Here is a 17,328-nt window from a genome sequence, read left to right as displayed (position 1 = left end):
GTGCGGTGCAGAACTACGTCCAGTGTAAGATTGCAGAGAATTAACCATTGATACAATCCTGGGGGTTAGTGGAAGGGGTCACCTTAAGTGAGGTGGGTTGTGAAAAAGATCCTGGAGCACCAATTCAAGGTAAGATCAATGAAAGATATAGGAGTAGAGAGCTAGGAGAGTGTTCTGATGGAAACACTCTTTCAATGTACTTACTGCAGGAAAAGGATATTGACATGAAATGAGTCACTTGCCTCGAGACTGAATTGTTGGGTATACCATCAGAATTGGAGAAGTGTATGATAATCCTGTACAATCCATATGCCTTCAGAAACTGAGACTAATTGAAAATGAGAGCGGTGTCAGGGAACAGTGACAGTAGAGTTGACATTCTGCTCCCGTTCCCATATGATGGTACCCCTGAAATGTTTTTGCTTTTGTCCAGAGCCGAAACTGGATTGACAAGAGAAAGGTGGGGTTCAATTGAGTCCTCTGTTTCTTGAAAATGCAGTTAGGAGGTGGGGTGTGTGGCATGGCAATGAAGGCTCTGTGAACAGCAGTAAAGAACAAGGGCTCCCATGCGGCCTCACTGGGGAGTGGGACTAGCAGAACCAACCACACACCAGAGCAGTCATCTTATCTGGAGTGTTTAAGACAGTCTCCAGCTTCTACAGGGCTTTTCGGGCTGATATGATGAAGCCCCTCGTAGGCTTTGTGAGAAGTGGGAGGAGGGCTTAGGGGACCCGATTAGGGGAAGATCCTGGAGCATACCCTGAAGGCGTCATGAAACGCTTGATTTAAATTGATACATTTCTATATCCTTCATAAGGCGTATCTTTCTCTGGGCAGGATCAACAAGTTCTTTTCTGACCGGCCTGCCCAAGGTGTGGTTTTAATGGAGCAGGTGTTCACGATATGTCGTGGTCCTCCCCTTACTTGACTGCATACTGGGAGGGGGTTCCGAACTATATGACTGATATTACTCAGAGGGAGCTCCCGTGCTCACCTGGACTGTAGCTGTTGCACTGGTTTCCCCACCCGGCCTAAACTTAAGGTTCGATGGCATCTGTCGCTGTAGATACACATGTTCTGCATAGCTCGCCATCTGGTGTTGGGTCGGAGTGTTACAAGTTGTTTTTCTTCGAAGAAGTCTTTCGAGTCACGGGACCGAGTGACTCCTCCTTCTGTCTCCATTGCGCATGGGCGTCGACTCCATCTTCGATTGTTTTCTTTCCGCCATCGGGTTCGGACGTGTTCCTGTCGCTCCGAGTTTCGGAACGGAAAGTTAGTTAATATCGGAAGATTTTCGTCGGTATTGTTGCGTTCGGGATCGGCGTAGTTCGAGTCAGCACCGCATCGAAGATCGACGCGCTCCGGTGCCCTTCGGGGTAGTTTTCGATCCCCCGTCGGGGCCTGGTCGGCCTGACCGCGTGTCGAACAACGTTGATGGAACGGACCCCGTTCCGTTTTTGTCCCAAATGCCACAACAAATACCCGTATACAGACCAACATTTGGTCTGTAACCTGTGCCTGTCGCCCGAGCACAGTGAAGAGACTTGCGAGGCCTGTCGTGCGTTCCGGTCCCGAAAGACACTCCGTGACCGTCGAGCCTGGAGACTTCAGATGGCGTCCACGCCGACAGCGCACCGAGAGTTCGAGGAACAAGAGGAGGAAGAAACCTTTTCGATCCACGAATCGGACTCCGAGGAATTCGACGATCAAAGAACCGTGAGTAAGACGTCGAAAACAACACAGAAGAAAAGTGACAAGGCCCAGGGGACGCCACTGCCACCAGGCCATGGCTCCACCCTTAAATTCGGTGACCGACCATCGGCACCGAAAAAGGCCAAAACAGTGCCGAGATCGTCCGACTCCGGTCGAGACACCGGCACGCAGCCTTCTCGGGATCGAGAAAGTGCTGGAGAAAAGCAACGACACCGAGATAGCGGTGTAGAAGCGGCTCGACGCCGAGACAGCGGCACCGACGAAGATCGACGCCGAGAGGTTTCGACGCCAAAAAAGAAAAAAGCCACCTCGGAGCCGAAAAGAGATACAGGCAGGGTTTCGGTGCCGAAACAACCCGTAACCGACCCAGGTCCAGGCTCTTATACAGAGGAACAATCAATGTCCTCTCAGATGTGAAAGCATAGGTTTGAGGAAGAGCTGCAATCCACCGAAGTGGACCATACGCAAAAACGTATTTTCATACAGCAGGGAACGGGAAGAATAAGCACCCTTCCCCCTATTAGGAGAAAGAGGAGACTGGAGTTTCAAACAGACCAGGCGCCACAAACAAAAATGGTGAAAAAGGTGACTCCGCCACCCTCTCCTCCACCTGTAATTAACGTCTCACCAGCGCAAACTCCGTCACATTCCCCGGCTCACACCACCATGAGCCAAGGTGACCAGGATCAAGACGCTTGGGACTTATATGACGCCCCAGTGTCGGACAACAGTCCGGAGGCATATCCAACAAAGCCCTCACCACCAGAAGACAGCTCAGCATACTCTCAAGTGGTGGCTAGAGCAGCACAATTCCACAACGTAAACCTCCACTCAGAACAAGTCGAGGATGACTTTTTATTCAACACCCTCTCCTCCACCCACAGCTCCTACCAAAGCCTGCCTATGCTGCCAGGTATGCTTCGGCACGCAAAGGAAATATTCAAGGAGCCGGTCAAAAGTAGGGCAATAACGCCAAGGGTGGAAAAGAAGTATAAGGCACCTCCTACAGACCCTGTTTTCATCACCACACAGCTGCCACCAGATTCCGTCGTAGTAGGAGCAGCTCGGAAAAGAGCCAACTCCCACACATCTGGGGATGCACCACCCCCAGATAAAGAGAGCCGCAAGTTCGATGCAGCTGGGAAAAGAGTTGCAGTACAAGCTGCAAACCAGTGGCGCATCGCTAACTCTCAAGCACTACTTGCGCGCTATGACAGAGCCCATTGGGATGAGATGCAACACCTCATCGAGCATCTTCCCAAGGAACTACAAAAGAGGGCAAAGCAGGTGGTTGAGGAAGGGCAGAACATATCAAATAACCAGATACGATCTTCTATGGACGCAGCAGACACAGCTGCAAGAACAATTAATACATCTGTGACCATTAGAAGGCACGCATGGCTAAGAACGTCTGGGTTCAAACCAGAGATACAGCAGGCAGTGCTCAATATGCCATTCAACGAAAAACAACTGTTCGGACCAGAAGTGGACACGGCAATCGAAAAACTTAAAAAAGACACTGACACTGCTAAAGCCATGGGCGCACTCTACTACCCGCAGAGCAGAGGAACCTACAGCACCTTCCGCAAGACACCCTTTAGAGGGGGGTTTCGGGGTCAGGCCACACAAGCCAGCACCTCGCAGGCAACACCGTCCAGCTACCAGGGACAGTACAGGGGAGGCTTTCGGGGCCAATACAGAGGAGGGCAATTCCCTAGGAATAGAGGAAAATTTCAAAGCCCCAAAACCCCTACAACCAAGCAGTGACTCAGATGTCACTCACCCCCTCCACACAACACCAGTGGGGGGAAGAATAGGTCATTATTACAAAGCATGGGAGGAAATAACTACAGACACTTGGGTCTTAGCAATTATCCAACATGGTTATTGCATAGAATTCCTACAATTCCCTCCAAACATACCACCAAAAGCACAGAATTTATCAAAACAACATTCCGAACTCCTGGAAATAGAAGTTCAAGCACTATTGCAAAAGAATGCAATCGAATTAGTACCAAACACACAAACAAACACAGGAGTCTATTCACTGTACTTCTTAATACCAAAAAAGGACAAAACACTGAGACCAATCCTAGACCTCAGAATACTAAACACCTACATCAAATCAGACCACTTTCACATGGTCACGCTACAAGAGGTGTTACCATTGCTAAAACTACAGGACTACATGACAACCTTAGACCTCAAAGACGCGTATTTCCATATACCAATACATCCGTCGCACAGGAAATACCTACGGTTCGTATTCAAAGGAATACATTACCAATTCAAAGTATTGCCTTTTGGTTTAACAACCGCACCAAGAGTCTTTACAAAATGTCTAGCAGTAGTGGCTGCACACATCAGAAGGCAGCAAATACATGTATTCCCGTATCTAGACGACTGGCTAATCAAAACCAATTCACTAACAAAGTGCTTACAACACACAAATCAAATCATACAAACCCTCTACAAACTAGGTTTCACTGTCAACTTTGCAAAGTCCAACATTTTGCCGTGCAAAGTACAACAATACCTGGGAGCCATAATAGACACAACAAAAGGAGTAGCCACTCCAAGTCCACAAAGAATTCAAAATTTCAACAACATCATACAACGCATGTATCCAACACAAACAATACAAGCAAAGATGATATTACAACTCCTAGGCATGATGTCTTCCTGCATAGCCATTGTCCCGAACGCAAGACTACACATGAGGCCCTTACAACAGTGCCTAGCATCACAATGGTCACAAGCACAGGGTCACCTTCTAGATCTGGTGTTAATAGACCGCCAAACTTACCTCTCGCTTCTATGGTGGAACAGTATAAATTTAAACAAAGGGCGGGCATTCCAAGACCCAGTGCCACAATGCGTAATAACAACAGATGCTTCCATGACAGGGTGGGGAGCACACCTCGATCAACACAGCATACAAGGACAATGGAACGTACATCAAACAAAAATGCATATAAATCCCCTAGAAATGCTAGCAGTTTTTCAAGCATTAAAGGCTTTCCAACCAATTATAACTCAAAAATACATTCTTGTCAAAACAGACAACATGACAACAATGTATTATCTAAACAAACATGGGGGGACACACTCAACGCAGTTGAGCCTTCTAGCACAGAAGATATGGCGATGGGCAATTCACAACCACATTCGCCTAATAGCGCAGTTTATTCCAGGGATCCAGAATCAACTTGCAGACAATCTCTCTCGAGATCACCAACAGGTCCACGAATGGGAAATTCACCCCCAAATTCTAAACACTTACTTCAGACTCTGGGGAACACCTCAAATAGACTTGTTTGCAACAAGAGAGAACGCAAAATGCCAAAACTTCGCATCCAGATACCCACACAGGCAGTCCCAAGGCAATGCCCTATGGATGAACTGGTCAGGGATATTTGCCTACGCTTTTCCTCCTCTCCCTCTCCTTCCTTATCTGGTAAACAAATTGAGTCAAAACAAACTCAAACTCATTTTAATAGCAGCAACTTGGGCAAGGCAACCCTGGTACACAACACTGCTAGACCTATCAGTAGTACCCCACATCAAATTGCCCAACAGGCCGGATCTGTTAACACAACACAACCAACAGATCAGACATCCAGATCCAGCATCGCTGAATCTAGAAATCTGGCTCCTGAAATCCTAGAATTCGGACACTTACAACTTACCCAAGAATGTATGGACGTCATAAAGCAAGCCAGAAGGCCGTCCACTAGGCACTGCTATGCAAGTAAATGGAAGAGGTTTGTCTGCTACTGCCATCATAATCAGATCCAACCTTTACACGCAACTCCAAAGGACGTAGTGGGTTACTTGCTTCACTTACAAAAATCTAACCTAGCCTTCTCTTCCATTAAAATACACCTTGCGGCAATATCTGCATACCTGCAGACTACCTATTCAACTTCCCTATACAGGATACCAGTCATTAAAGCATTCATGGAAGGCTTTAAAAGAATTATACCACCAAGAACACCACCTGTTCCTTCATGGAACTTAAATGTTGTCTTAACAAGACTCATGGGTCCACCTTTTGAACCCATGCACTCTTGCGAAATACAGTTCCTAACCTGGAAGGTTGCATTTCTCATCGCCATTACATCTCTAAGAAGAGTAAGCGAAATTCAAGCGTTTACAATACAAGAACCTTTTATACAACTACACAAAAATAAAGTCGTCCTAAGGACTAATCCTAAATTTTTACCAAAGGTTGTTTCACCGTTCCACCTAAATCAAACAGTGAACTACCAGTGTTCTTCCCACAGCCAGATTCCGAAGCTGAGAGGGCACTACATACATTAGATGTCAAAAGAGCATTAATGTACTACATTGACAGAACGAAAAACATCAGAAAGACTAAACAACTATTTATTGCATTCCAAAAACCTCATGCAGGAAACCCAATATCAAAACAAGGTATAGCCAGATGGATAGTTAAATGCATCCAAATCTGCTACCTTAAAGCAAAACGACAACTGCCCATTACACCAAGGGCACACTCAACCAGAAAAAAAGGTGCTACCATGGCCTTTCTAGGAAACATCCCAATGCAAGAAATATGTAAGGCAGCCACATGGTCTACACCAAGCACTACTGTGTAGACGTGTTATCCGCACAGCAAGCCACAGTAGGTCAAGCCGTGTTAAGAACATTATTTCAAACCACTTCCATTCCTACAGGCTGAGCCACTGCTTTTGGGGAGATAACTGCTTACTAGTCTATGCAGAACATGTGTATCTACAGCGACAGATGCCTTCGAACTGAAAATGTCACTTACCCAGTGTACATCTGTTCGTGGCATCAGTCGCTGGAGATTCACATGTGCCCACCCACCTCCCCGGGAGCCTGTAGCAGTTTGGAAGTTAGCTTCAACTTTGTACATTTGTATATATATTATTTTAACCTTAAATAGGTACATACTTAGTCACTCCATTGCATGGGCACTATTACTACAACACAACTCCTACCTCACCCTCTGCGGGGAAAACAATCGAAGATGGAGTCGACGCCCATGCGCAATGGAGACAGAAGGAGGAGTCACTCGGTCCCGTGACTCGAAAGACTTCTTCGAAGAAAAACAACTTGTAACACTCCGACCCAACACCAGATGGCGAGCTATGCAGAACATGTGAATCTCCAGCGACTGATGCCACGAACAGATGTACACTGGGTAAGTGACATTTTCATTACCAATAAGTTTATTGATCTGGCTATGGTTCTGGCAAAGCAAGCGATTATGCAAAATTGAAAAGCCAGTCGAGGTCTCAGAGAAGGCACTTGGTGTAGGTACAGGGAACTGGACAAGTGGGCCAGCTACGAAGGTGGAGTCGTATTCCAGGAAGCCAATGGAGGTGGCTCAAGTGTGAGAGATTATAGTGGAATGAATGAGAGACACTGAACCTGACGCAGCAGCACCATCTCCAGAGGGGGGAGGTGATACGGGGATTTGAGGAGCCCCAAATAGGTGGTGATGCCCACCCTAGAGTCCCCATATGGGGGCATGTTGCCTGGGGGTCTGACCTGGAGACCTGCTGGCCCTCACTCCTCAGACCAACCGATACCCTACAGAACCGCGAGACCGGTCCATGATGCAGCTTGGAGGGAGGCAGTGTTTGTGGGGGTGGGGGGGGGGCATTAGGCTGTTGTTGTTACTACTATGTATTTGAAGAATGGATTTACCCTGTGTATAAGCCAAGTCACCTGGCTTTGTGGTAAAAAAGAAAATAAACGCTCTGTTTGCAGCCTGAGCCTAATCACTCGGCAACATAATGTTCAGGTAGCTAATATCAAGATCCTTGGAAAGATGGTAGTGAGTGCAGCTGCTGGGGATCGATAGAGGAGACATCAGGGGTTATAACCTTTTAACGACAGTGAACAGAGCAGGGCTTGCGCTAGAGAAATCAAAATGCAGTGGCATACCTGATCAGCAGGAACCCAAGTACATATAACTCGATTCTTGAGGTAGCGACATTGACTTCCGTTCGGGCAAATAGTCACTTTTAAATCTATGACCATATTCTATCGAGTTGTTAGCAGCCCAAATCCCCGTGTAGTTTAAGGTCTAACAACCAGTTCTTGTTATCTGTGCCAAAAACAAGATCCTTCTCTTTCAGTGACCATTTTATTTCAGACTCCGTTGCAAAAAGTCTCTGGAATGCCTTACTTCAACGTCTTCCCTCTGAACCCATTGCTCTGAGATCCAGAAAAGATACAAAAGTCTTATCTTATTTCCTCTATATCTCAAAAAACATGTTTTCTTAGGTCTGTTCACAGCTATTTCAGCACCAAGAAACTTGAATGTATGCTTGCTGTATGAATACCATGTAATAATAAAATGCAATGCCACAAGTGGGAATAATTTATTCATCGTAACTGAAGCCAACCTTAACTGGTAAACACAAAAAAGTATGCCTCTGAAAGGCTGATTGTCTTGTTTAATATCAGCATTAAGCTATATACAATTTTGGCGTCCAGATTTGAGAGACTAATACCCAATATCATTAACCGAGACCAACTAGGATTCAAAGGAGGCCAACAAACACACTATAGCATTTGTTGCGCCGCATACCTGATGGAGTAGGTGGATGTGTATAAGGAGTAAGCTGACTAGAACTTTTAAGTTAAGCAGAGGAGCCCATCAGTGTTGTCCGCTTACCCCACTCCTTTTCACACTGAGCTTTGAATCATTTCTGCTAAGATTTGAAAGGACCAAAAAATCAAGGGGGTGCTTTTTGGCGGGGAAAACTCACAAAATTTCACTATGTGATACTTTAAGACAACTGCTTACTTGCATGCATTTCAGCAAGTGGCCGGGTTTAAGATAAACGCATCCAAGTCTTAGACATTCTACCTTTCCACTAAGGGACGTTGAAATCTCTGGACACTTTTACGTGTTCAACACTGAAAATAACCGATCTCCACCTTGAAGTTGTCCGATCTGTAGACTGACAATTATCCTCGGATTCTCGGCTCATTGAGAGAAGACCTGAGGAGCTGGATGCCATTTTTGTTAGTGGAGGATAAATATTACCAAAATGAATGCCGTACCGAGGGCCTTGTACTTATTTCAGGCATTTCCCATACTAGTGTTTAGAGACTTATTTACAACCCTAAAAATGATGATGTTATGGTCTAAATAGGGATGAGTTGTGGGAGAGCCCGAGTAGCCTATAAAGTTCTAAGTAGATGTGAGAAAAATAAAGGCCTCTCACTTCCAGACTTCCCCATCTATTCTAAAGCAGGACAACTTAGTACTAACATGAGAGACGCTGACAAATTATGGCTACGCATGAATCGAGCGGTAGTGGGGGATCTAGTTTGGTTCGTAGTTTGGAACTCCAAACTATAGGGACCTGCAAATGCCTACCTTCGTACCTCATCACCCCATCAACAATACACTCTGTGTGACCACATACACCGATCTCCCAATGTTTCTGTCTCCATACACACCAATTTATCATAATCCTGCCTTCAGTTAAGTCAGAACCATTTGATAACTGGAAAGTGCCCGACTGTCTCGGGCAGGTTCAATACAGTTAAAATCAAACTTTTGAGAAGTGCAAATGGGCTTTACATTTAGTATAAGATTAGAGATTCCACTGTAACCAGACTAGACATTGGGTGATGATCGTGGTGATTAAACAGTCAGCAAATCCGTGACCTAACTTAAATAGAGAAATTTGTGACTTTAACAAAAGGGACGAGGCTGTGAACTCTGCTCTCTATACCCTGCTACTAAACCTAAACACTAACGTCTCAAGTACCATTAAAGCTTATTGGGAAGGTGTTAAGCATAAGGAAGAAAATAGTAAACAATGGCAATTCCTCTGGAGATCGCTCTAAGAACATATGTCGTGTAATTGGCAAAGAAGAGCACTATAAGGTTTTATTTATTAATTGGTACCTATGACCCCCACACAATTCATAACGTTTTCCCCATAAACCAGGGATCTCTGTTGGAGGGCTTGTGATGTTAAGGGTGATTTCTATCACATTTGATGAAACTGCCTGCACATGAGAGCGTATAGGGCTGAGATATTAGCCGATGTGAAACAAATACTAGCATATCCCCTTCTAACTGGTTTTAACTTTGTGAGTCTAAGTTTGCATTCACCACAATTGGAATACCAAATAGCATCAAACTGCTTTAATATGTGGAATTGTTTGGGAGCAACCAAAATGACATTAGCATCATTCTGGAAGAAAAAGGAAGTACCACTTCCAGCTCACTGGGACCGAAGATATGGAATATTTTGGCCATGAGACATAAGTGGGAGACTTGAATATCCAGAATAAAACCACTGAGGGCCATTAGACTCCAGTGATAAAACAACTGCTGAATGCATTCTGAGCTATACATATCCACCTAGGCTAAGAAAACGAAACTCAAATTATTATTTTGCTAGGCTAAGGTTTGACAGTTAGCTAGAGACAAATCCAATGCACACTAGACCTATATTTTGGAGTGGTAAATAAAATACAAGTAATTTAAATGTGTGCATTTGTGCAAAGGCTAATTTTGTGAAGGGGGCAGCCATGCAGCAATTCGCAGCCTCTATGTAGGAAAGTACCATCTTTTTAGTATAGTTACCCCTACTTTTTCACTGATGTCAGTGTGTTTAAATTGTAGTTCACCGTAATCCTGCTAACTAGAACTCCTGTGTCTGTGCTCTCTCCTCTAACTCTGGTTGCTAGTAAACTTTTTACATCCACAATTGGCACACTGGTGCACCTATATAAATCCCTACTATATGGTACTTAGGTACCCAGGGCATTGGTACACCACGAGTCTCCCATGGGCTGCAGCATGTTTCGTGCCACCCATGGGAGTCCATGCAAACTGTGTCTGCAGGCCTGTCATTACAGTCTGTGTGAAATAGTGCATGCACCCTTTCACTCCCAATGTAAGGCTTGCCTTGCATCGTGGTCACTGCACTTTGACACTATAAGTCGCCCATCTGGTAGGCCCTTCAGCCCAAGGGCAGGGTGCATATCCCTAAGTGTGCGGGTACCCTTGCATGGGCAGGGTACCCCTACAAACCCCAGATGCCATTCCCTGGGCTTTGTAAATGTGGGGAAGCCATCTTAAGGTGTGTCGTGGACACTGGTCAACACAGGGATCCAACTACATAATGGCTTCTTCAAACCTATGCATGTTTGTTATCAAACATATTGAAATTATGTAAGTACACTCATTCCACTGCTAGTTGCATGATCCCCTGTACTCTATAGGTCCTTTACAGGATCCCCTAGTTCTCCCCATGCAGCCTTACAGGGTGTGGCTGCCAGCTCACGCTGCTGCCGACTCCAGACACTGTTCTGCCCTCCTGCTGGTGAGACTGGCTGAGGCAAAGGAAGGCAGAACAAAATATTTCCTGCAAGTGAGGGGTGTGACCACCTCTCCCTATGTATTAGGAGTCTAAGGGCCGGGGTGAGGTGGCCTCCGAGCGCCACCAAACTGCTTTGAAGGGCACATTTGGTGCCCTCTTTGCATAATCTGGTTTGCACCAGTTCAGGAACTCCCGGTTCCCGCTCTGGGGCGAAACTACTCAAAGGACAGGGGAGTGACCACCCGTGTTCAGCTCCTCCCCTAGGGAGGTGCACAGAGCTCTGCCAGGTGGCCGGTTGATTCTGCCATCTTGGAAGCAAGATGGACAGAGACCCCCGGGAGCATCAGACTAGTTAGGCCAGGTGGATGACGTCCCTGACCCCCTCTGATAGATGGGAAACTTCAGAGAGCGACCAACCCCCTTTACGGGTTACTTAAGGGCTCCCCGAGGGTAGGTCCTCATATTCCTCAATTAAGACTCTACAACGCACTCTCTGCAAGACATCTTCTGCTCCTGGCTTCTGGAACCACTGCTAGTCTGCTTTGGGACCGAAACAAGTCTGCTTCTGATGGGAAGGCTTCCATTGCAACATTGTTTCTCTGGATACTGCAAGAATTCTGCAACAGCCCAAACTGTGCATCGAAAAGGGTCATAAGGACTCTGTTTGCACCTGGAAGCACAAAGGAATCTTCCTTTGAGGGAAGGAGTCACTCCCCTGCATCCGCGGTCATCTCCAGACAACGGAGACTGGCTGGTGGGGTCTGCTCTCCCATGGACATTGAAAGGCTCTGCATCACAGGTGGCGGGTCTGTGGCCTCCTCTGGGTCCTGCTTGTCTTCTGTCCAACTTGGGAGACGGTGCGCCCCTGTTTCTGCCACTGGACTGAAATTGCTGTGCATCGCGACTGTTGCTCTTGCCAAGACTTGTTGACTGTTCCTCTTGGCGATCTCCAGGCACCAGGAAGCCCCAGCCTCCAGCACTCTGCATCTGGAAGCTCAACCCCTCTCCTGCAACTCCTGCGATGTGGGACTTCGGTTTTGTTGTGCTGCTGAGGCCTCCTTGTGACTCCCTGTGTCCTTCGCTTGTGGGTCACTCATGGGGCTCTGACGACTTCTGCTGGCCTCCCTGTGTGCTAAGGGGCAGCCCTAACTTGCCCTCAAGGGAACAGTCTCCTGGACATTGCTGGTCCCCAAAAATTTTGCAAATACAACTTAAGCTCCCGTTTGCATTTGCTAGTGCTTGTGGTGGCCTCACTGGTCACTGACCCTTATGCAATCTGGCGACCGCAAGGGGCAGCTTGTAGGTGACTCTTGGGATCTTCTGCTGCTCCTGGACCCCGCAGCTGGACTTCTTCCTCCACCCGCTTGCAGGAGCTTCACCTCTAGGAGGGTAGGCATTGCTACCTGCTCCACCTGGGCACCTCCGAGGGTGCCAGACTCTGTCCCCTTCCTTTTCAGGTCCTCCACGTCCGAAATCCATCTCTGGGTTCCACCGAGGCTTCCATTGACTTCAGCGAAAGTCCCTTCTCCCCTATTCACCCGGGTCACCTGGTGAAGGTACTCCTGTCTTCTGGGTATCTTTGGGTGGGGTCACTCTCCAACCTACCATGTGCCTGCTGGTTTCCTTGGGCCCACTGGGAAGGGTCCTGAAGCACACAATCTCCAACCGCTACTTCTCTTTGTTAGTCAGTGGGCACATCTGGGTAGGTAACCACTCTGCACATGGTTGCTGGGGGCGCTTATCGTACTTACCTCTAGTGTTTTCATCTACCCCCAGTCCCTAGCTAACTACCACATTTACCTTGCATGGGTTTACTATTTCACATTCCACTTACTTAGTATATTGTTTGCCCCCCCCCCATAGGGTCCTTTATAGTTTATGCTATTTCTGCTAGTTATTTTGTGTATATAGTGTGTGTAGATATCGCCAAATAGAGATATACCAATGCTAGTTTGGTAGTTAGTGCTGTAATAAAGAGTCCTTTATTTTTGCAACACTTGCGTTTTAGTTACTGTTTGACTACTGTGGTATTGCAGGTGCTTTACATTCCTCCTGGATGAGTTTTAGCTGCTTGCCTCAGCTACTGCTAGAGAGCTTTTGCTATCTGGACATCTATTCACTATCACAAAGGTTTGCCTGGACTCCGTATAGGTTGCTATACCGTAGGTGTACTCCACAGTCAGAGCCAGCGTCCTACAAGCTAAATAATATTTTTTAAAGTTTATTTTTGTGTATTTATTTATTTATTTACTTTTGGATTGGGTGGGAAAATAACTCAAGTGCAACATGGAGTACATGGGTTAGGGGAGGCTATTTAAAGGATGAAGCAGCACATGGAGAGAGTAACATGCACTCCCATGGAGTGCTGAAAGGAAAAGTTAAAACGTAGTTCCATGAATGTAAGTAGTGAAAGGCTACATGTCATTCAGTGAAAAGGATGAAAATGAAGCTATTCTCCAGGAGAGGGACACAAAGGAAGAGGAAGGGAAGGGCTCAAATAAGAAGCAAGCGAATTAGATTGACAAAAAGCTAGCCATTGGTAAGCAGTCCCACTATAGGTATTGAGATTGTTCAAAAAAAGTACTTTGACAATGATAACTAAAAGTTGGCTATAAGTAAGACCTAACGAGTTCAAAACTTGAGGTGTCTCAGAAGGACAGAAAAAGTTGGAAGTGCCACTTGGGTAAAGAAGAAACTAAATAGGTCTCTGGGGTCTTTAATACAGAAGGGCAAACTAATAAGGCCAGGTGTTTTGCTGCCTTTCCTTTCTAGGATAGTGACTGAGAGTGCAGAAGATTGGAACTGATTTTCACTTACTTTCTTGGTAGATGAACCTGTAGAGGAATTCCCTGAACTTGTGGACATGCTTGTATCTAATGCATACAAATATGGTGTTGTACTGACTAAGATGGAGGAGTTTCACATCAGCCTGTCGCGTACAGTGGTTCTACGACATCACTGGATAAGCTTGTTCGTCCAATCCCTCAGAGATAAGCTTTTGCCCACACACAGGTAAATCAACTATGTATGTTTGTGCATCTTTGTCGCCTTCTCAGACAGAATGATTTGTGTCTTTACTCCTTTGATAGACTGTATCTGATAGAGACTTCTAGTTGCAGATTCCTTACTTTAGAATTTTGCTCAGGCGTCCGTCTGAATCAAGAAATATTTCTTGAGCAGTATCCCTTCGTGCCCTCGGGTAGGGATGTTCGGCTTCGCATCTTTCATCATGCATGTCTGATATGACATCGCAGGACCTATATAGGCGCCACCCCGGCACACTGACATCAGTTTTTTTCTTTCAGCGACAGTCAACTCAGATCTGAAGAAGAGCTACCCTTCAGTCACTTTTTGACAGGTCTTTTTTGACTTTTTGTTGAGGATTTTGTGAGTCTTGACACACCTGGTGCGCCAAGATGTCGTCACATAAGACGAGGTTCAAACCCTGCAGATCTGTCATCGGACGATGTCCGTGACGGATCCGCACCTTGTGTGCTTGTAGTCTCTGGAGCGCAACCACGACCTGGAGTCGTGCTCTGAGTGCTGGGCAATGAATCCAAAAGCTTTGAGGGAGCGGTCCCTAAAGCTCATTGCAACCAGGCACTCAGCTCCACTTCCCTCCCGATCTTGGCTGAGAGGAAGGTCCAGAGAATGGTTGCAGAGCTCCCATTCTTCATCGTCCCACTCCAAGTCTCGGGACGGTCAGGCAAGTCGAGGCACAAAAAGAAGTAGAGCGCTATTACCCTCTGTCAGCCGACAAGAGAAAAGGAGCATTGTCATTCCTCGGCTCTTCGCCTTCCTGGGATTCTGAGAGCCAGGGCGCCCCTGGCCCAACCCGTGAGTTTTATGAGGCCATGCGCCTCATATTTGGGCAATGCAACTCTGCCAGAGCGCCTTCGAACCCCACAGGGTCGGCAGGAATCCCCTTGGGTTTCGCACCGGTGGCTTCGGCCTCGGATCCGGGAGGCACCCATGGATCTGATCCTGGATCTGAACCAGAGTTGGTTGTACCACTTTAACCTTCTCCGACGCTAGTTCTGACGTCAGTGCTCCTAAGGCCGCCCCCATCCTTATTGCCAACTCCGACAGAGCTGGACCAGCATATTGCGATGCTGATTCAGACTTCAACAGGTACCTTGCTCCCTATGTCGGATCCTGACCCTTATTCTCTTGGTTTGGGGTACAGTAAGGATTGGAAGAGGTCGCTGGAAGATCCCATGGACTGGCGGATGGCCCTGGGTGATGTCAGTGGTCTGGACATTTCCCCTGACACTGGCATGCTTTCTCCCCTACTGTGGCTATGGAGGAGGGAGCGTCCTACTCAGTGGTGGTGAGAAGAACGGCTAAGGTCCTGGGCCTCGAGCTGCCATCAGTGGCAGACAGTGTATGAGGCTGGCTCAGTTTTTGGTGTACCCCTATGGTGTGGCACCTTATTCTGAGTCCAGGCAACCCTTAGTGATAATGTTTTGGTGCCTAGATAACCAAAGCTCTCTAGTCGTAGCTGTGGAGAGCAGCTCAGGCTTTTTTTTGGAGAGGGGTGCAAAGCACTTACTATACCATAACAGTCAGTCTGTGATGTTTACACAAGAAAGAACCACACCAAGTGTTACAAACATAAAGTATTCTTTACTATAACATTAGTACTATCCTAACGTTTGTATATTTCCACCTGGAGATATCTACACACAGACAATATACTTAGAAACAAACAGTAAAAGCATATTAATACATGGGACCCTATTTGGGGGGGCAAACCATATACTAAGAAAGTGGTATAAGAATGTAGGTGCCCAATCAAGGTAAGTGTGTTAGGATCCCCGGGGCTGGGGGAGTACGAAATCACCCAAGGTAAGTAATAGAAATCCCCCAGGCACCCGTGTGCAGAGGTGTTATCTGGCCGGGTGTCCCATAGACTAACACAGGATCGCTGCAGTTGGAGTTCTCAGCATTCAGGACTCTTCCCAGAGGACCCCAAGGAAACCAGTTGCCACAAGGAAGGTTCGATAGTGCCCCCACCCATGGATACCCAGGAAAGTGGAGTACCTACCCCAGGGAGCCCAGATGCATAAGGGTGAAGTGACGTCGGAAACCTTATTTGGAGTCAGTGGGAGCCTCATTTGCCCAGCTGCTGTTGGGATCCATGGACCACGTCGGTGGAACCCAAGGACGGATTCTGGACGAGAAGAACCTGAAAGAGAAGGGGACAGTGTCCAGACTACGCAGAGATGTTGAGGTGGTGCAGTTAGGCAATGCCCGCCCTTCTTGGGGAGAAGTTCCTGCAGGTCAGTGAAGGAAGGAGTACAGCTGCGGAGTCCAGGTGATATAGGAAGCTCCTTGGAGTTGCTGACAAGCTGCCCCATTTTGGTTGCTGGATTGCAGAGGATCAATGGTCGGCAGAGCCACCAACAAGCATTGGCAAAAGCAGGAAGAATCTGCCGCGAACTTTGCAAGATTTTGGGGACCAGCAAGGTCCAACCGACTCGACCCTTGGGCTGCAGGCCATGGGAAACCCCTGGTGTACCAATGCCCTGGGTACCTAAGTACCATATACCAGGTACTTATATGGGGGCACCAGTATGCCAAATGTATGTGTGTTGGGGGGAGGGGAGGGAGTTACCATACAACCAAATTTAGATGAGAGTGTACTGACACTGGGCTCCTGATTAGCAGGATCCCAGTATTCGACAGTCTACACACACTGACACTAGGCAAAAAGTGTGGGTAACTATGCTAGAAAGGATGCCACTTTCCTACAGTCAGGACTAACCTCCTGACAGAGGTGCTTCAGCCTGGGGCTTCCATTTCTGAACCCCTTTAGCCCTTTAATGAAGCCCTCACTGATGTCCTGCTGCGGACCTGGTCTAAACCCAGCACAGGGGCTCCTGTGAAGAGGACAATCGCCGACTGCCATAGACCTGCTCCAAATGACACAGTGTTCTGACACAACACCCACCCCTTGAGAACTTGATCATCCAAGCCTCTACATCCCCACGTGCATTCTCTTCCGCACCCCCGGATAGGGAATCCAAGAGGCTGGATCAGCTTGGAAAGAAGATGTTTTCTTCCTTCATCCTGGCTTTGCTGTCTGTGAATACCACATGCCTTTTGGGCCATTACCCCCATAATTTATGGGACATGGTTGCGCAGGTGCTATCACAGGTCCCGGAGGAGGCCCGGGCCATTCTCTCCCACGCTGTTACTGATGAGAGAGAAGCAGCGAAGTTCACAATACGATGTGGGCTGGATAAGACCGACTCACTAGGCA

The 17,328-nt window shown here is 47.1% G+C and overlaps 1 protein-coding gene across 3 annotated transcripts in view; it reads left to right on the top strand.

The window, feature by feature from the left end:
• USB1 (U6 snRNA biogenesis phosphodiesterase 1) overlaps positions 1-17,328 on the top strand; it is a 222,805-nt gene that overhangs the window by 52,082 nt on the left and 153,395 nt on the right. For all 3 annotated transcript variants that reach the window (XM_069217438.1, XM_069217437.1, XM_069217439.1), the window contains exon 3: positions 13,892-14,075. In XM_069217438.1, coding sequence (XP_069073539.1) covers positions 13,892-14,075 — 184 coding nt within the window. The remainder of the gene's footprint in view (positions 1-13,891; positions 14,076-17,328) is intronic.

This window comes from Pleurodeles waltl, chromosome 12, assembly GCF_031143425.1.
Source record: "Pleurodeles waltl isolate 20211129_DDA chromosome 12, aPleWal1.hap1.20221129, whole genome shotgun sequence".
NCBI classification, from domain to species: domain Eukaryota; kingdom Metazoa; phylum Chordata; class Amphibia; order Caudata; family Salamandridae; genus Pleurodeles; species Pleurodeles waltl.
The sequence above is the reverse complement of the archived record's forward strand: the minus strand, read 5'-3'. Positions and strand labels throughout refer to the sequence as shown.